We start from the raw sequence: 21,024 nt of genomic DNA, 5'->3' as shown, positions 1-21,024 counted from the left end.
GGGCTCCTTTTCCCTCCTTCTTAGCCCCCTCACTGGGCTTTGAAACTGCGCGCGCGCGCGCTGTTCCGATTTCCATCGGCTCTGCCGGCGGGAAAGCTGGCTCAGGAATGTCTGGAATGCGGAACTCCTCCCAACGTTCCCCTCTCCCTTCCCGCCTCTCCAAGGCTCTTGCCTCCTGGTGCGCTCCAATGGTCAGCGCAGATTTGGTCAGCTGATCCATAGACACCGCCCTGGGGCTCCGGGACAGCTCGTCTTTCACAGCCGAAGAAAGACCTTCTTCAAATAGCATCTGAATGGGTGCCGCCGATAAATCCCACCCCAATCTGTGAATCAGCATGGTAAATTCAGTCCAGTACTCACGGACAGATCGGCTTCCCTGCTTGCAAGCCATTAGCTGTCTGCGCACCACCCCTTCCTCAATATCGCTGGAAAACATGATATCCATTGCACGAAAGAACTTCATAGTGTCCTTTAGGATGTCATTGTGCGTTGCCATCAGGGGTCGAACCCAGTCCCGCGCCCCCTTCTCAAGATGCCCAATTACGAAAGCAACTTGCGATTCCTCATCAGGGAACTCATCAAACTGCACATTAAGGGCATATTGCATCTCTGTCCTAAAGGCATGGTAATCCTTGGGGTCCCCCCCAAACTTCTGCACCAATCCTGGTACCTTTCTGGGGCACTGCGTGGTTCTTCCCTTCTTGTCTGCATCCTGAGCCCTTCTTTCCTCGAGCCTCGCCGTCTGCAGCGCAAGTTGGACCTCCAATGCTCGGTATCTTTCTTCCAAGCTTGGACCAGCTCCACCCCCTGCTCCTCCGGCTCCTGCTCCGGCTGGGTCGCTCATGATGCTTTCTCCTGCACAGGCAGCGTACAGAGACTGTCAGACTGCTATGAGGGGATGATTAGCTGCTTGTGCTTAAAATTGTGCTCCCTCAGAGTTTGTGCGGCTCCACAAACCTCTGTGTGTGACAGAGCTCCTCAGACATGTCTGCTCTAGTCACTAGTAGAGTCTGACAGTGGCTGCCTGCGGAAGCGCTTCCAGCAAAGAAGCTCCTTAACGGAAACGCGTCTCCTGGACTCACGACGTGGCAGCTTCCGGCGAAGCATGGGTCTCCCTACGTTTGCTTCTGACACCTCCCCGCTGTTTTCGCTGGACGTGTCTCTCACCCCTTCCTCTCCCCTGCTGGTTCCTGCCTTGGCTGCTGCGTCTCTCTCAGCATTACTGAGATCCTCCTCCAGAGACCCCTCGCTCCCCCTGCTGGTCCCTGCTTTAGCTGCTGACTCTCTCCCAGCCTCTGGGAGCCCTACCACCTCCCTTTCCTCTGATGTCAGTTCCCTGACAAGTACCTCTTGTTAAGAGAAGTATCCTCAGTGGCAAACACAGCTTTCTTGAGAAAACATTGTCCTACAACATGCACAGTTAAAAACAGACCTCTCTCTATGCCATGATTCAGAACACAGCGCACGGGCGAGAGTTCCTCTGAAATAAATGACCAGGTTTACGGGTTCAGACTTTTTCAGTTTAGTTGGGGGCAAATGAAACTCATTCAAATATCAAAAGAGCCTACCCTGTTGTTACTGTTTCAACGCAACTGTCTTTGGAGGGCCTCAAGGTGGGGCAGTAGCCGAAGCCCTGAAGACAACGCGAGACCCTCGGGTGGGGTCTGAGGCATAGCTGTCAACCGTCCCTTATTTGGCGGGAAAGTTCCTTATCCTAGCGCCATGTCCCACTGCTGTCCCTTATTGATGATGTCCCTTAAATTTCCTGGGACATTTCAAAGGAAGCAGCTCCTCTCCCTCCCTCCCTGCAGGCCAGGGAGAAGGGAGGCTCCAACTGTGTTGCTTGGCTGCGTTGCTCACCCAATAAGGAGTCTAAGAACGACTGGAGGGTGGAGCTTGCATGCCTTGTGCCAATCAAATCGGCCGCGTTGCCTGGGGACTCGCCTTTGCTCAGCGCTTCCCAGCAAAGAGGTGACGGTGGTTTTCCTTGCTGCATCTCCTTTGCTGGGTTGCTGCGCTGTGGGAACCACCGCTTGAGGCTTCGTTTGGCTGCTGGCTGGGCTTTCTAAAGCCTTTGGCTCAGAGGGGCTCAGAAGTTGAACATACCTGTGCCCGGAAAATCCCTTATTTTGGCTGCTGATCCCTTATTTTCGAGGCTGCTGGTCCCTTATTTTCAAATCTGTAAGTTGACAGCTATGGTCTGAGGAAGGTGGACAAAAGCACTATATGCTCTTTGCCACCCCTTCAATCTTAACTAGGCTTTCAAGTGCCCTCTGCTGAAAGAACACATTACGCACATCTTTATCCCATGCCGTATGATTTGAAATTATTATGTTGGTGTATATGAAATCGTTTTCAATGCTTTATTGCTAAATCGCTTCCATGTGTTTTACAAGGCAGCAATTCGTAAATGGAACAAAATAAATCTATCTCCTAGACACATTGAGAATCTGGCTTGTAGGCTGGCCACATTCTGTCACCTCCACCAGCCAGCCCTTTGCTGATGAAAGGGACCAAAACTTCGAAAGCCAACCTGGTCCTTCAAAATTCTGGAAGTGTTCAAGTTCCTAAACAGGTGTGCAGCAATATCTGTGTGGTTCTTTACATCCTGGCTTACATAAAGAGAATAAACCTGTATATGTGCTGCTTCTGCAAAGTGGTTGTACCAGCTATATAAACCAATGTGGCTTTCTTCTCTTGCTGACCTTATGGAACACGTCAAACATAAAAGTCTGAAAACTCTTTTGATCTCGTTTTCTCAATGTCACCGCGGCATTAAAGAAACAAAGAGAGAGATGAAGGAACACAGGAATTAAAAAACCCAATGGTGCATTCAAATTATCTGAGATTCTTCCTGACCTTTTCTTTATGGGGAGACTAGATAGGGCTCGCTTCCTGCTCTTTAACGAAAATCAGCAGTTGTAGAGATCCAAAGTCTAATTTTAGCACACATCAAAGCTACAGCTATCATTTGGGTATGGCGGAGTCCCAACTCTAACTTGTTTGATTACATCACAGTCCTTTCACAGATCTGGAAATCATTATTTCATTATTTCAAAATCTGTGGATATTTTGCGCCACAAATCAAAATCTTCATCTTACTTAGCCAATTTTCTTTTGAATAGGTTTGATGGAAAAGTTTGCATGACATCTTAACAAGTTTTAGTGATGTTCACTGAGGTCCAGCTCTGAGGGCCTTCTGGTGGTTCCCTCACTGTGAGAAGTGGAGTTACAGGGACCCAGGGGCTTCTCGGTAGTGGCACCCATCCTGTGCAACGCCTTCCCATCAAATGTCAAAGAAATAAACAACTATCTGACTTTTAGAAGACAGCTGAAGGCCGCCCTGTTTAGCGAAGTTTTTAATGTTTGATGTTTGGTTTTCAAACGCCTTGTGAGTCGAACGTTTTGGCTCCTGAACACCGCAAACCCGGAAGTGAGTGTCCCAGTTTGCAAACTTTTTTGGAAGCCGAATGTCTGACGGGGCTTCCAGATGAGTGCAGGAAGCTCCTGCAGCCAATCAGAAGCCGTGCCTTGGTTTTTGAACATTTTCGGAAGTCAAACAGACTTCTGGAACGGATTCCATTTGAGAACCAAGGTATGACTGTATTCTGTTGGGAACTGCCTAGAGTGGCTGGGGATGCCCAGTCAGATGGGCAGGGTATAAGTAGTAAATTATTTTTTATTATTATTATTATTATTATTATTATTATTAAGTCCACTGAATTCAGTGCATCTATTCTGAGTGTGATTAAGTCAGACACTAACCCAATGTCTATCTGCAGATCTCTGGGATTCAAGAGCAGTAGTGTGGCAACCAGAAAGGTAACCAATATAGGTAAGGTAAAGGGACCCCTGACCATTAGGTCCAGCCGTGACCAACTGTGGGGTTGCAGCACTCATCTCGCGTTATTGGCTGAGGGAGCCAGTGTACAGCTTCCGGGTCATGTGGCCAGCATGACTAAGGCGCTTCTGGCAAACCAGAGCAGCGCACGGAAACGCCTTTTACCTTCCCGCCAGAGCGGTACCTATTTATTTACTTGCACTTTGATGTGCTTTCGAACTGCTAGGTTGGCAGGAGCAGGGACCGAGCAACAGGAGCTCACCCTGTCGCGGGGATTCAAACTGCTGACCTTCTGATCGGCATGTCCTAGGCTCTGTGGTTTAACCCACAGTGCCACCCGTGTCCCGTAACCAATATAGAGCCCCACTGAAATTGTTTTGGAAAGATCTTGAGATTTCTCATCAATTCTCTTCTAAAATATCAATCCACTGAAGGTGCCGTTCTATATCAAACACTTACTTGGGAGTAGGCCGGCCCCACTGAGACAGTCGTGAATGATTGCTGAGTAAATATGTATAGGAACAGTCTGCACGAGAGTGAATAGGGATATCTGAGGTTCGGACATACTACCAGTATCAAGGAAATCTTTAATACTATATTTTAATTCCGGGGTGGCTAACCCCCAGCTTGGGGGTTGAGTCTACAATTTTGAAACACAGTTCAGGTGAGGAGGGGCAGGCTGTTTTCCTCCCCCCCTCTCTGTGTGTGTACGTGTGAGACTATGGGATGTCCACTGCCAACATGTGACCCTCCCACCCAAGGGTTGGGCAAGGTGCCCCATTCAAACAGATGTACTAAACTTAACATATTGAAAAGTACAAGTTAAGCAGGAGAGATTACATATTGGGGATTAAACAAAAGACCGAAAATGACTCATCAGTCATATAACTTACTGTCTCCTCCATTACTTCTTTAGCAGGAGAGTGGTAGAGGGCTGCAGTGGGGAAATGCTAAGAGACAGAAAAATACAGTATTCATGAGCTTACTTGGGTGTAATCAAACCATTTTGAGTGAATGTCATGAGAAAGTCAGAGTCAAAGAGAGGGCTATGGATTAATCTGTACACTGCCACCTGGCTTTTCTGCTGTCCTAAAAACAAAAAAACCCAAGTGGAATATTTGAGGAAGAGAAGAGGATCTATAGAAGAAGAAGAAAAGTGCGATCTTTGCTGGAAGTCAGATACTGTTATCACTTTTGAAATATACAGCTCAATATTATATAAGCTGCCCTTTGAAAAGGATCTATCCTTAAGCTTCTTAAAGGGCATCTGAGAGATGCTATAATTCCAGATGAGTAACCAGTGGTGGAGGTTAACAACCCCTCCTTTCATTCAGATGCCAGGTCTGCTGTGAAATGAAACCGTCCCATGATCCGATGATGAATCATTCCTTTTGCAAGCCCCGTGAACCCCAGACACAAGCGAGCAGCTTCCGAATCCAGAAACCACAGTCACAGCAGTCCACAGAAAGATGCAACAGATTGAAAGAACTGGAGCAAGAACCCCATAAGCCCAGCATGGTCAAATTTGGCCCTCCAGCTGTTTTGGGACTACAATTCCCACCATCCCAGACCACTGGTCCTGTTAGCTAGGGATGATGGGAGTTGTAGTCTCAAAACAGCTAGAGGGCCATGTTTGGCCATGCCTGCCATAAGCAATCAAAGAACTCATTCCAATCCCTAACTGGCAATATATTCCATGATGCACTGAGTCTTCATACTAGGCCAAGGCAATACTTAGATTACAATCCCATGCACCCTTACCTAAGAGGAAATCCCACTGAACTTAGTCCAAGTAGACATGCATGGGATAGCACCATTAAACTGTTCCTAGCTATTTCCTTGCTGCTCTTGCCATGGGGGGAAAGCAAGACAGCAAATGTGTATCAGGTGATGAGAAGATCTGGAAGCAAGTCAAATCTCAACACTATTTGGAAACGTAAGGGAGCCTGACTATTAGGTCCAGTCGTGACTGACTCCGGGGTTGCGGTGCTCATCTCGCTTTATAGGCTGAGGGAGCCGGCGTACAGCTTCCGGGTCATGTGGCCAGCATGACTAAGCCGCTTCTGGCGAACCAGAGCAGCACACAGAAACGCCGTTTACCTTAACGCTGTAGTGGTACCTATTTATCTACTTGCACTTTGACGTGCTTTTGAACTGCTAGGTTGGCAGGAGCTGGGACTGAGCAATGGGAGCTCACCATGTCATGGGGATGCGAACCGCCGACCTTCTGATCGGCAAGTCCTAGGCTCTGTGGTTTAACGCACAGCGCCACCCTCGTCCCGTTATTTGGAAACGAGAGATCCTCGATATTGAAACTCTTGGCTTGAAAGTCCTGTTTTTCAAACTATTAACGTTTGAGGGAATCCTTTCCACCTTGACTCGTCTGCTTTAAGCCCTCCGCCCCTGTGCATTGTATACAATTCTGGGGCAAGTTTTAGGAAGCTTTATAGCGGTAGTCTTCATCCTTTTCAAACCCAAGAACCAAGCACCCTTCTGCCAATTCTTAATTTATCACCATATACTTGCATGTTAAAAGTGCTGCAGTTGTGACCCACCTCAGACCAAACTGTGACCCAACAGAGGCTTCCAACCCACCAAGTTGGAAGACCAATGCTCTACAGTGTGTGGAAAGTATAGGGCAGGCAACTGGGCCTCACTGTTGCACTGTGCAACTTGAAAGTGTGTCCTAAAACGCAGATGTCACCAGAAGTGTAGTGGTCCTGGGTTGCAGGGGGTCCAAGATCCATTACTATTTCTGCAGCCCGGTCCCAGCAGGGTTCCTGCCTCCAGCATCCTAAAAAGTAACAGGCACTCAGGATTGGCTCTTAGGGTTACTCTGGAGAAAGCACACAGTTTTTCTGTATGCTCCAGAGCTAACCATTTAGGAACACTGAAAGCACAAGCAGGTCCAGTTTACCAAACACAATGCGTTCCGTGGAAACCTTTCATTAGGCAAGTGTTCATATAACGAGTCCACGATTTCCATTATTTCCTATGGAAATATTTCTAATGCGGGATTTGTTTGCTTTCCTTCTACCCCCTCCGTGTTTTCTTCCTAAAATGGCTGCAGCCAACCAGAAAAAGTAGAAAACTGATTTGTCTACTGTCTCTCCATGGCTTCTGCCTAAAAATGGCTGTCACCAACCAGCAAAGCACAAACGAACAAGGGAGTAAGGAAACTGGTTGTTTGGATAAGTGAATCTGCATAGTGTATAGCAAGGTTCGGCCATAATTATTTTTGTGTGGGTAAGTGAATTTTTGGATAGTGAGCGTACAAATAGCAGGACCTGCGTGAAATGAGGTTTCAAGAGAATGGTGTGCAGTTTTTTTTGTAATGTACAACAGCACTTCAAGGAAAACACAACTGAAGTCATTCCAAAAGACAATATTGGAGTACCCCAAATCATTTACTCATGTACGCACACAGAATAGAGCTAACTGAAAGGCGACACACATGGAGATATACATTGATCACTGCAATGATTACCTAATTACAATGTATAATTAATTTTTTTTTTGTATAATCTTAGAAGGAGTGTGTGGCTGTGACTATCATGAAGGTACACCTGAATTTCCCACTCTACTACTACACATCACAAATCTGCAGGGCCAGAATGGTAGTCAAGGAAACTTGCCCGCCATTAGTGAAACATGCCTTATAAGGTATCAAGGAACCACACTATCCAAGGTGAGGGAATATGGCGCAAACGAACCAGCAGAGCCGTTCTGGTGCTTCTGCCAGTGTTTTTGCAGAGCGCAGATCTCCTCACTTGCCTCACAAGTATGTCCCACCTGCTATGAAACCAGCACAGTGGCTTCACCCCACCCGGGGAGCTGCTTCAGCTGAGATATAGCCTTTGGACAGCCACATGCTTTTGGTTATCACATTGAAGCTTTTTGTGAAATGTGCTAATAAAAAGGGGAAATCTTTTCCAAATCACCTAATGGGCTGCCAACTCTCTTTAGCTCTTCAAATCTATCTGTAATAAATAGCCTGAGTTGTCTTCAAATTGGTTCCACTCAAGAGTAGACCCAAATGAAAATGGCAGTCCTACGTTAGTCATGACCATATATTTAAAGGGGTCTTCTCTAGCACTGGATAGCACCCAGAGGGATTTATGTGAAGGGCAACCCAGGGAATTTAGAAAATTGGGAAATATGGGCAATCACAATGTGAGCAAATTATGAGGCTTTCCTTGCAGTGAAATGTATTACTACTACTACTACTACTACTACTACTATTATTATTATTATTATGATTATTATTATATGTTATACGTAGGGCTGCCTCTGAAGACAGTTCGGAAACTTCAGTAAGTGCAGAATTCAGCGGCCAGGTTGCTCACCGGAGCAAGACAGTTTGAGCATATTACACTAATCCTGGTCCGACTGCACTGGCTACCAATTAGTTTCCAATGCAAAGTGCTGGTTCTGACTTATAAAGCCTTAAACCGCAATACGTCAAGGACTGCCTCTTTCCATATGAATCTAGCCAGACCCTGAGATCGTCTTCTGAGGCCTTCCTTCGTGTGCCTCCTCCTCAAGAGGTCCGGAGGGTAGCAACACGAGAACGGGGCCTTTTTGCAGTGGCTCCCTGTCTGTGGAATGCTCTCCCCAGGGAAGTTTGCTTGGCGCCTTCATTATACATCTTAGGTTCCAGGCAAAACCGTTCCTTTATAACCAAGCTTTTGGTTGACATGACCGACATGCTATACCAGGCTTCCTTAACCTCGGCCCTCCAGATGTTTTGAGACTACAATTCCCATCATCCCTGACCACTGGTCCTGCCACCTTCGGATTCATGGGAGTTGTAGGCCAAAAACATCTGGAGGGCCGAGGTTGAGGAAGCCTGTGCTATACCCTTTTAAAATGTGGCTCTTGGGGGGGGGGTGTTATTGCGTTATTGTTTTTGTTTTTATTTTATATATTGTGATCTTTTCTGTGAACCACAATGAGACCTCCGGGTATAGGGCAGCATATAAATTATTATTATTATTATTATTATTATTATTATTATTATTATTATTATTATTATTCCATCACCCTCCATCCGAAAATCACAGGGCAGTTCACAAATAGTGGTCATATTCCTCAATAGTGCCATAGATATAGAAGGGTGATTAATAATGGAGATGCAATAAGGAGCTGGATAAAAATACTGAAGTACAGTACAGTACAGTAGTACAGAAGATAGCCCTTGGATAATTAAGCAGGATTTTTTAAAAGCATGTTGTTGCTCCTGAAATAAGCGCACTTCCCTCTTAATGTCTCTACACCAGATCTAAAATGTAGCTACAGTTCAGAGCCAAGCCCAACAATGTGCCGGTATTAATTGTGCATAAAAACTGGACCATGTCCACTTAGGCAATTAATTGTTTTCAAACCTTTGCCCTCTCAAATTCAATTGCTTGTCCTGGCGCACAGGAAAACAAAATGTTCACTTCATCTTTACCTTTGGGAATGTTTGCGCCAGCTGCTCCTATTCTGAAGTTGCTCTGTGCCCGGAATGTTATTTATTTGCTTGTAACACTTTGTCCCCAGGAACTGAAAATGGTCAGTCAATTTGTTCCGGCGACCATGCCAGAGTCACACATTTTGATGGGCTACCTGAAGGATACCACACTCAATATTCTCTGCAGGCCCTTCAAACACTCAACAAATAAACAAAAAGCTAGAGGCAATAATTTTCTGCTTAGAGCTTCGAATTCCTCTACAGTGGTACCTCGGGTTAAGTACTTGATTCGTTCCGGAGATCCATTCTTAACCTGAAACTGTTCTTAACCTGAAGCACCACTTTAGCTAATGGGGCTTCCTGCTGCCGCCACGCCACCAGAGCATGATTTCTGTTCTCATCCTGAACCAAAGTTCTTAACCTGAAGCACTATTTCTGGATTAGCGGAGTCTGTAACCTGAAGTGTATGTAACCTGAAGTGTATGTAACCTGAGGTACCATTGTAGCTTTTGAAAAGTTTTGAAGAAACTTACCACATTTTTCGTTCCATAAGACACACTTTCCCCCTCTTAAAATCTAAGGGGAAATGTCTGTGTGTCTTATAGAGCGAATGTGTGGTCCCTGGGGCTGGGGGGGGGGGACGGGACCTGGGCTTCCCTTGCCAGCCCCGACAAGCTCTGAAGGGGCACTGCGCAGAGAGGGGGAGAATTTTTTTCCTTGTTCTCCCCCTCTAAAACAAGGTGCGTCCTATGGTCGGGTGCGTCCTATAGAGTGAAAAATGCGGTATATACTGGCGATAGTCCCAGCCTACCCACAGCATTTTGTACCAGCTGGAGTCTTTCAGTCTTTCAATATCACAATGGTCAAGTCTTGGGGTTATACTATACAGTCGTACCTCGGACGTCGAATGGAATCCGTTCCGGAAGTCCGTTCGACTTCCAAAATGTTCAAAAACCAAGGTGCGGCTTCTGCCAGGAAGCTCTTGCAGCCAATCGGAAGCCACATCGGATGTTCGGGTTCCAAAAAACGTTCGCAAATCAGAACACTCACTTCCGGGTTTGCAGCATTCGGGAACCAAAACGTTTGACTCGCAGGGCGTTCGGGATCCAAGGTACGACTGTATGCTACAGTTTGACACGTTTCTCAAAGCAGCTTCCACAGCGAGCCGTTCCTAATTCATCTCTAGCCAAGGTGCAAACACCTTTGCCTAGGCCAGCAGTGGTGTCCAAACTTTTTTTCAAAGAGGGCCAGATTTGATGAAGTGAAGGGCCGTGAAGTTGTTAACCTTTTTTTAGGATTGAAGTCGTTGAGGTTTTTTTTAGGATTTTACCCCAGGAAATAAACTGCCATAGGGGCCGGATTAAATCGACCGGCGGGCCAGATTAGGCCCCTGAAACGGACTTTGGACATGCCTGAGGTGGGGGGTAAAGACATCCCTGCCCCATCAACGCCCCCTTAGTGTGTGTACAAGCAGAAATCTGACCCAAATGAAGCTGTGCTGATGCGAGCAGCCGAAAGGAAAGAGCTGTGAAATTCCCCATGAATAAAACAACTACATTGTGCTCAAAGGCGGTAATGTGAGCACATCCTAAATAAAAACAGAACTCAAGTCTGCTGCCAGAAAGCTGCATATCTTTTAGTTATTACGTTTTTCTTCAGTTCAGAAGCCTGCATGTTCTTACATCGACGGAAAATGGTTTAACGGAAGGCCTCACAACTTAACTCCTGCTACTTTGCCATCTTCGCCGCTGCCCCACAGAAACCAACCAAGGGATTAATGTGAGCACCTAAAAGGTTTCACTAAAAACCCAAACAATTTGTTGGATCAGTAATTTTCAGTGGGCTGTATGATTCACTTTCTAAAAGCTCTGGGGTGTTTGTGCTATGGTCATTCAAGCTGAAAACGTATTGCTTTTAAATGCCTCAATGCAGATTCACACAACATTAATAGCTATTCACAAAGAGACAATAATTTCCATATCATATCCCATTGCTGTTCCCAGCCAACCCTATTCCACGGTACTAAATGGTCACTTGGAAACTCAGCTCTTCTAACTATAGACTTATATCCGGAATCCTGCATGCCCCGGAGGTTCCCAGCCGTGTCATTCGCCTGCCAGCCAATCCGCTGGCTGGGGGGCGTGGCCGGGCCCCATTTAAACTGAGGCGTGAGCCGGAGCGCTTCCTCTTGGCTCACTTCCTCGATCTCCCGCCCTCCCTCCCTATTTTCAGGTTTAGAATTTGGCCTCGCTATGGACCCCGGTTGGTCACCGTTGAGGGGCCTGGTAGGAGTTTTTCCACTTGGCAAATTGGCACGGACCATTTGGTTTTCACCTACCTCGTAGCAATCGTCACAACTTTGTAAGGTTTGGCGGTTAGGCATTGGTTGATCTTATGATGGGGGAGGCGAGGTGTGGCCATCACCTGCCCCTCCAAGCTTAAGGGTCTTCCGTTAAAGGAATCCAGGGGTGTGGATCTTGTCTGAAGTCCGGGGTTGGGCTAGGGCCATGACACTGTTGGAGTTGCGCTCGACCGAGCGAGTCTTCCGGAATTGCCTCCGACGTGATTAACGACCTGAGCCTCTGATAAGGCTCCAGGCACATTCCCCATTACTCAGAGTATCCAGCACAAACGAGAAGTTTGAGCTACATGGCTAAAGGGTTTTATTACTAAGCTATGCAGACAGAAAAGAAATACGTCCTCTCTCTGTGAGAGCAGAGAGCAACCGAAAAACAAAGGAACAGGAAACCAGTAACATCACATCCGTCTCCTGTCTTCCGTGAGACTTCCAACAGTCTGGAATCCCAGGAATGTAAACAGAGTCCTGTGACTCCAAGAGCACTGCGCAGTGGCAACACACAGAAACTAACATCCACGAACTCGTCAGGAACCCAGGGGGAGCTCAAGTTGGTTTGCATTGATGGGGCTCCCCCTATTGGTAGTTGACCCTTACAGGACTCCCTGCATGGTGGGCAGGAGTCAGGTATAGTTAGGTCAGTTCCAATGCCTAAGCCAATACCACTCACATCTGTAACCAATAAAGTTGTGGCCTACATTTGCCCAATAACATTAACCTAATATCTGTGTCCTTGTGTCTTATTCATCAACGAGGGGGTGGTCTCGGGGTCTCAACACGCAATACATGTGTTAAATCTTCAAGGTTACCACAAGACTCTTGGTTGCTTTAGCTGCACAGTTATCCCTCTGGAAATTGCCACTTGAAAAGAAAAGAAAAGAGACCCTTTTATAGTTTGCAGCCTATTGCATTTCTATATCCTCCAGCAAAAGGTGGGAAGGGGGAACTTGGAATCCTTCAGAATGCCTGAAGGTGTACACAGATATGGAGGAAATCAAGAAGGGCAGGGCTATAGCTTGGTGGTGGAGAATCAGTCTTGAATTCACAAGGTCCCAGGTTCAGTTCCTGACATCTCCGGGAAGGGATAGGACAGACCGCAACAGGGTGGATTTGATTTAAATCAAATCGATTTAAATCACAATTTAAAATCATGATTTAAATCACTAGTCAGTAAGACTTGATTTAAATCATGTTTTACGGAAAGACCCATTCTTCCTGGTATAATCTTAATATTTACCAGATGAAGGTTTCATTTTTGGAATAATAAATTTTCAGAGTCGTTTTTACAGTTATATCAAAAATTACTAATTTGGTTATACTATTAGAAATACATAGACAAATAATTATGAAATGATTCATTAAGTTAACTATTTATATTTGGATAACTTTTCTGTTGTGCTTTATTGGAAAGAGAAAAATAATCATTTCCTTAACAACAATTTAAACAATCTAGTTAACCAAAACAGTAACATTATAGCATACGTATCCATGTTTGTTAACTGATGTGGTTAAACAATTAGAAAAACACTTTGAGTTCTAGCACCTATGAAAAACTTAAAACAAATCCTTATTTCCTTATTTAATAAAATGTAACTTAACTAGAAAACTATCTTTAGAAAGATTTTTCCTCCAAAAGCATTCTATTTTAAAAATCTGATTTAAATAACAAAAATCTGCTTTATTATTATTATTTTTTAAATCATTGATTTCTATCCACCCTGGACTACAGTCTGGAACCCTGGACAACCACTGCCAATCAGTTTAGGCAGCACTGAGATAAATAGACCAATGGTCTGATTTGTCTTAAGCCAGTTTCTTATGTTCCAGTGATGACACGTGATTACTGTGCTTTAGCCACCTGCCATAAAATCCTTTGAGCTAAAACCAACCCTGGTGCCTTCAGCTGGACTTCTGAGGCTGATGCATAATAGGTAAGGACATGTTAATTTTAAAGAGTCATGACAAAGGGGAGCAGTTATAAGAACTCAGGGCAACAGCACCAAACCACAAGGAGACCGCGTGCCAGTAACAGGGCAGAGAAAGAGCAAAAGAAGGCCGACACCCAAAGACTTGGTTTTCACAGATGTAGGAAAGCTAGAGGTTCGGAGTACGTTGTCAGCAGTATGCTGATGACACTCAGCTCTGCATCTCCTTTGCATCTGTAGGTGAAGCAGTGGAACTGCTGGACCAGTGTCTTGCCTCAATAATGGACTGGATGAGAGCCAGCAAACTGGAGTTCAATCCAGATAACACTGAGGTACTGTTAGTGGGTGGTTCCCTAGACCGGATAGGTGGGAGGTCGCCTGCTCTTGTTGGGGTTGGACTTCCCCTAAAGTAGCAGGTTTGTAGCTTGGGGGTACTCCTGGATCTTGAAAGACCTACATTGGCTCCCAGTATGTTTCCGAGCACATCTTAACACGTTTTAGTGATGTTCACTGAGGTCCAGTTCCGAGGGCCTTCTGGCAGTTCCCTCACTACAAGAAGTGTAGTTACAGGGAACCAGACAGAGGGGCTTCTCGGTAGTGGCCCCTGCCCTGTGGAACGCCCTCCCACCAGATGTCAAAGAGAACAACAACTACCAGACTTTTAGAAGACTTCTGAAGGCAGCCCTGTTTAGGGAAGCTTTTAATGTTTGAAGCATTACTGTATTTTAATATTTTGTTGGAAGCCGCCCAGAGCGGCTGGGGAAGCAGGGTATAAATAATAAATTATTATTATAGACCTCCAGGTATAGGGCGGCATATAAATTGAATATTATTATTATTATTAGTCACTCAAGGCTCAGGTGGCCTCAGTGGCCCGGAGTGCCTGGACTCTGTGTGGGAGGGGTCTTATGTGACCGAATGCTCCTCTGTACCAAAGTGCTCCTCTGCTCAGAAAAGTAAGTGTCAAGGAAGCAAGGCGGTGCTAGGAACCCAGAAGGCAAAACTGAGATACCTAGTGTGGTGATCACACAGGGTCCTTGGATGTTTAACCGTCTATTGATCCCTGTGCCACCACTGTGCTCGCTTCCCCGCTGCCACCAACTCGTTACTCTCTGGTAAAACACTGAGTCCAGACAGTTGTTAAAAGTGAACCAAAAAACCCACAAGTTTATTTTACAAACATAAACAAGTTTATGGTTTCTCAGATAATATTCCTGTCAGTATCTTAACTTTAGTTTCTTTACTGGCCTATACCTTCCTAATACCTTCTGACTGATTATCTCAACTGTTTGACCGACTCCTCTTAACAAATTCTCTCACACCAGCCCAGCCCAACTCACAGACTTATCTTCTCTGTCCCTTCCAACTCCAGACTGTCTTCTCAACCACCCTAACTCTAACACCTCCAAAAAAACTGTCTGTGCTTAAACCTTATGCACAGTTAACTCTGCCCCTTGGGTTCCCATTGGTTTGTCATTTTACAATTAGCTAACCCTTTCCTTATGAACCCGGTATGATGTCACACTTTTGTGATGTCACACAGAGCGGCTGGGGAAGCAGGGTATAAATAATAAATTATTATTATAGACCTCCAGGTATAGGGCGGCATATAAATTGAATATTATTATTATTATTAGTCACTCAAGGCTCAGGTGGCCTCAGTGGCCCGGAGTGCCTGGACTCTGTGTGGGAGGGGTCTTATGTGACCGAATGCTCCTCTGTACCAAAGTGCTCCTCTGCTCAGAAAAGTAAGTGTCAAGGAAGCAAGGCGGTGCTAGGAACCCAGAAGGCAAAACTGAGATACCTAGTGTGGTGATCACACAGGGTCCTTGGATGTTTAACCGTCTATTGATCCCTGTGCCACCACTGTGCTCGCTTCCCCGCTGCCACCAACTCGTTACTCTCTGGTAAAACACTGAGTCCAGACAGTTGTTAAAAGTGAACCAAAAAACCCACAAGTTTATTTTACAAACATAAACAAGTTTATGGTTTCTCAGATAATATTCCTGTCAGTATCTTAACTTTAGTTTCTTTACTGGCCTATACCTTCCTAATACCTTCTGACTGATTATCTCAACTGTTTGACCGACTCCTCTTAACAAATTCTCTCACACCAGCCCAGCCCAACTCACAGACTTATCTTCTCTGTCCCTTCCAACTCCAGACTGTCTTCTCAACCACCCTAACTCTAACACCTCCAAAAAAACCGTCTGTGCTTAAACCTTATGCACAGTTAACTCTGCCCCTTGGGTTCCCATTGGTTTGTCATTTTACAATTAGCTAACCCTTTCCTTATGAACCCGGTATGATGTCACACTTTTAGGAGGGCAAATGACACACCGAGGAACAGGAGGGATGGCAAGCAGTGCTCCATGAAGAACAAAAAGCAAGGGCAGCTTATTTGCAAAGGCAGCGCAGCATCTCTGGGGAAAATGGGAGTCACTCGCCCTGTTGCACACCCTTGGCAGCTGCAGCAAAAATACAACCATGCGCTTCAAGAATGGAGGAGGCAAGGTCTCTGGGAGCAGCTGGACATTGTGCATCCTGTTGTTTTTTGAGGGGACGAGATCCCGAAATAAAATATCAAGCATGTTTGAAATTGTGGTTCTGGAGAGCAAAATTCTAGCCGCTTTCTGTTCATTATGACCCCCACTCCAAAACCCTCTGGTTGGTGGTTCCAGTGAGGCCACAGACTCCACTTTCAACTGCTTTTTCACGGAAGACCAAGTTGGATAGTACATCTCCCTCTCAAACTGTTCCAGTTTACCATTCCACCTTCCACAGTGTTTCTGGCCACTCCTCCCCACCTGCTCCAATCACATCCTGGTGCTAAGCAGACGCTTGCAGATATAATAAATAAGCAATAACTTATATAGTAATTGAGCGTCTTCAAATAACGGCTCGTGCCAGAATACTACATTTTATTGTAATCCTTGCAACAAGAACCCGGTAAGGTAGAGTGGTGCGATTACACAGGATCAAGACTGTTGCTGCACAACGCGCCAAAACTTTAGAAGACATCTACCTATACTTTGGGAGAGTGGAGAAAAAGTGGTTTAAGTGTATGGCGTGGTTCATCTAAGGCAGGGATGCCGAAACCCGAGGTCCTCCAGATGTTGATGGTCTCCAGCTCCCCAAAGGTGGGGGGATTCAAGTCTGGCAACATCTGGAGGGCCAGAGGTTCCCCACTCCTGGTCTGTGGGCACCAGAGTTCATGGCAGAGATGAGATTCAATCGGCTTGTGTGTTTTTCTGATTCGAAGCTGAGCCTCCACAGTGCATCAAGTCTAGCCCCACTACTAAGCCCTTGGCCTTTCCCATTGCACATTGCCAAGTTTCTCCTCTCTGGAAGGTTTCCACTACGTGGCACCCCTTCCCTGTCATGGAGTATTGCTTTGATCAGAACCCTAATAAATGCCTGTTTTCATAGAATCATAGAACTGTTTGCCTGGCACCTTCATTATACACCTTTAGGCGCCAGGCAAAAATGTTCCTTTTTAACCAGGTCTTTGGTTGATCTGTTTGACATCCTGCACCCTTTTAAAATGTGGCTGTTTTCTGGGGGAGTATGATTGGGTTGTTGTTTTAATTTTGCTTATTGATTATATATGTTGCGATCTTTTCTGTGAACCGCCCTGAGACCTCCAGGGATACAGTGGTACCTCGGGTTACAGACGCTTCAGGTTACACGGTTTCGGGTTGCGCACCGTGCCAAACCCGGAAGTACCAGAATGGGTTACAGTGGTTCCTCAGGTTACATACGCTTCAGGTTACAGACTCCGCTAACCCAGAAATAGTACCTCGGGTTAAGAACTTTGCTTCAGGATGAGAACAGAAATCGCGCGGCAGCAGCGGAGGCCCCATTAGCTAAAGTGGTGCTTCAGATTAAGAACAATTTCAGGTTAAGAACAGACCTCCGGAACGAATTAAGTACTTAACCCGAGGTACCACTGTACTTCCGGGTTTCGGTGCTCGCTCACGCGCAGAAGCGCTAAATCATGCTTTGTGCATGTGCAGAAGTCCAGAATCGCGACCCGCGCGGGCACAGACACAGTGCGAATGTGCCTCCCACACAGATCACATTCGCAAGCCGAGGTTCCACTGTATAAACTCAATAAATAAATAAATATAACTGGAAGGGACCGTGAGGGTCATCCAGCGGCGTAGCGTGTGTTGTCAGCACCCGGGGCAAGACAAGTAATTTGCACCCCCTAACCCGTGGATTTGCGGCCCTAACCCGTGGATTTGCGCCCCCTAACCCCACAAATCTATGCCTATGAATGATGGTCCCTCTCTCTCTCTTTTTCTCATATTCCAATTGATTCCCATTTCCGCCGATCGATCCCCGAAGCTCTCACCCAGCGAAATTCGTGCGTAATTACGCTTCGCCATCCCTAATCCTGCCGCTTCCACCGGGTGACGGTGCGTTTCTCCTCTCCAAACTTTCCCCAGCCCTTTGCCGGCCGGTGCAGCCCTTTTGGCTACGAGCTCCCCTCCTTCTCTGCCCGCTTCCGACCCCACCTCCCCGTCCAGCCTCCCTACCTCCTGAAAAAAGGTGACGGCGCCGAGCAGGACACCCCCGCAGCCATCGGAGAGAGGCGGGGCCGAGGGAGGCAAGCCAATGGGCGAGGCGGGGTAGGTGGCCATGGGGGCGGGCGCTGCCGCAGTCCTCGGGTGGGCAAGGTAGGAGCAGGCAGAGGCTGGCCGGCCGCTCTGACAATAGGGATGGGCCGAGGGCATGACGGGGCTGGGCCCTCTGGACTCACGCCCCCCCAGATGTTGCGCCCGGTGCGGCCGGCACCCCTGGCACCCCCCACGCTACGCCACTGGGGTCATCTAGTTCAACCCTCTGCAATGCAAGAATCTTTCGCCCAAAGTGAGGCTCAAACTCGCAACCCTGAGATTAAGAGTCTCGTGCCCTACCGACTGAACTATAATGATGATTTGCCAGGAGGATGACTCCCCAGGGGCAAAAGTAGGCTTTATTTCACACACATCAAAGACCCAGTTTGGCACCCCATTAACATTTGCATACACCGACGCACAGGCTGGGAGCCTCAATGGCACCCCTCTGGAGGCTTCATCGGGGCAATAACGCGACTAACGCTCCCCCTAGCTACAGCCCTGCGCCTCCCTCATTCGTCTAACTACTTGAGAATGGAAGGGAATTATGTGTGTGTGTGTCCCCCAACCACTGCTACCTCCCCACCTCTCCCCTCCTCGGCAAAGCTTCTTCTACAGCTGCCAGACAGGCGGACTTTCAACAGGTGAAGCTGTCCCCCATTTCCGAGGTGCAGCAATAGGAGTGAGGAAAGGCTTCACCGGCTGGACGTCCCGTTCCTCCTAGCAGCGCAGCAACAAAACTGCCAGCACATTTGCAAAGCTTAGGCACGATTTCAAACTGGATGCCTTGAGATCCCTGTATTGCAGGCATGTCCAACAGGTAGATCGTGATCTACTGAAAGATCACTGGACGTCTGCGGTAGATCACTGGCTCCCCCCAAAGAAGCTGAACAACTGTGGCTCCCCTAAATAAAGCTCAACAGGTCAAGAGAGCCAGTGTGGTGTAGTGGTTAAGAGCGGTAGACTCGTAATCTGGGGAACCGGGTTCGCTTCCTTGCTCCTCCACATGCAGCTGCTGGGTGACCCTGGGCCAGTCACACTTCTCTGAAGTCTCTCAGCCCCACTCACCTCACAGAGTGTTTGTTGTGGGGGAGGAAGGGAAAAGGAGAATGTTAGCCGCTTTGAGACTCCTTCAGGTAGTGATAAAGCGGGATATCAAATCCAAACTCTTCTTCAACATTTTACCTCCTCCCTGAAAAAAACTCAACAACTTTGACCCGAGCCCCCAAAAAGGGGGTAGATCACTGCCAGTTTTAAACTCTGTGAGTAGATCGCAGTCTCTTGGGAGTTGGCCACCCCTGCTGTATTGCAAATCGGTTGGACTGGATTGAGCCTTAGGCTCCCCTCCCAATTCTCCCATTCCATGCTTTCCACGCTGCTGCCCTGAAGGCCCACCTTACCGGCAAAGTTCTTGGTGAAAACCAGCGTGACGAGGACGATGGGGATGAGGACGGTGCCGATGGTGACGACGCGGTCGAAGGGCAGCTCGAGTTTGAGCTGCAGCAGCAGCGCCGCCAGCGAGCCCGCCTTGTCGTCCTGCGCACCGGGCAGGATCAGCTCCTTGAGTTTCTCGCCCGCCAGCAGCGCCGTGGCCATGTCCGGGTGGTTCTCGATGATGTGTTGCATAAGCGGCGCTCCTCACCCGGGCGCTCCTGCCTGCAGCAGGGGAAGCGTCGCCGTCGCCGCCTGGCCGGAGGAGATCCACGAAATCCAGGAGAAGATCCAGCGGATCCCGAGCCGAGGAAGGTGGTCCCGGCCTGCGGGGAGGAGGAGCGACACCGGAGAGCGATGAGAAAAAGAGAGGGCGCACGTGGAGACCGAGGAAGGCGACGAGGCACCATCTCCCTTTTTGCGCAACAGCCGCGTCCCTAGCGAGACTGCGGCAACGGCGATCGGGGGTTGCCCTTGGCGCCCGCAGCCGCGGATCTCCGTGCCCGCCATCCCCCTCTCCCCAGGCCTCCCTTCCCCAGGCGGCGGAGGAGATTAAGCGCCATGCAATACCGCCGAGGACCAAGTGCCGGCGGGCAGCCCTGGAAAGGCGCGACCCGGATTGCGCCAAGCTGGGTGGCTGCAGCCAGCGCGCAAAAACCAGCGGGCAGGGAAAGCGCCGCGGGCGTAAAAAACACCCTGCGTGGATAAGAATAATAAAAACCAGCGCGGTAAACATGTTATCGCGGCTCTGCTGCGCAATAAAAGCCCATCAGAAGCTGGTTATATATAATTCCTATATAGAACATATTATACACACACACAAAGACACACAGAGATGTATGCACCAAGAAGCTTGTTGCAGAACTAGAATTGTCCTTTTCCGGTTACCTTGATGGAAGTCTTTTTTTTAAATCCCCGCGCTTCTCCTGCTCCAAAGCCGAGAGAGGAGCGCAAGGGTGACTCGGCAAAATCAGAGATGGTAAAGGAAAAAAATAAATAAAATCCGGCTGCGGCAGGCTGGCAGGACTCCGGCCTTCACATAGTACTTCCTCTTGGTCCCCAAATCTAGTGCAGGATCTCTCCCAGCCCCTCTCCAAAGAAGAGAGGGGCGATTTGCAAAGGGCAGTTGCGCGAAAGGAAGCGTCCTCCGCGGTAGCCGCCGCAGCGAGCTGTTGGAGAAGGCGCTTTGCAGCGGCGAAGGAAGCCCCCCAGCGGAATGCAATGGGTGGAACGCCGCCCAGAGGTCGTTTAAGGTCTCCGCTTAAACATCTGGAATTGGCGGAGCTGCCAGCAGCGGCAGGAGCGGGGGCTTTGCTCCAGGAGAGAAGGGTGGCCGCGAGGAGGCACAGGCTGCAGGCATTATCGGCTCAGAAGCTGCCGAGTCACCCAGTGCAACA

The 21,024-nt window shown here is 47.7% G+C and overlaps 1 protein-coding gene across 8 annotated transcripts in view; it reads right to left on the bottom strand.

Moving 5' to 3' along the window:
• Positions 1–20,617, bottom strand: part of PANX2 (pannexin 2) — a 52,578-nt gene extending 31,961 nt beyond the window's left edge. The window contains exons 1-3 of one of the 8 annotated variants that reach the window (XM_082242462.1): positions 19,597–19,642; positions 4,735–4,791; positions 1,348–1,480 (exon numbers count right to left, since the gene is read on the bottom strand). Coding sequence is in view for 1 of the 8 variants with exons in the window: in XM_082242458.1 (XP_082098584.1) it covers positions 19,597–19,822 (226 nt within the window). In the remaining 7 variants the exon portion in view is untranslated. Of the gene's footprint in view, positions 1–1,347; positions 1,481–4,734; positions 4,792–19,596; positions 19,954–20,472 lie in introns of those variants that run through there. The other 7 variants (XM_082242463.1, XM_082242458.1, XM_082242465.1 and 4 more) reach the window with 7 other exon arrangements.
• Positions 20,618–21,024: the final 407 nt, after the last annotated feature.

Source organism: Podarcis vaucheri, assembly GCF_965113315.1.
Source record: "Podarcis vaucheri genome assembly, contig: SUPER_10_unloc_1, whole genome shotgun sequence".
In the NCBI taxonomy this organism is placed as follows: Eukaryota; Metazoa; Chordata; class Lepidosauria; order Squamata; family Lacertidae; genus Podarcis; species Podarcis vaucheri.
Note: the sequence above shows the minus strand (reverse complement) of the source record. Positions and strands in the feature narration are given on the sequence as shown.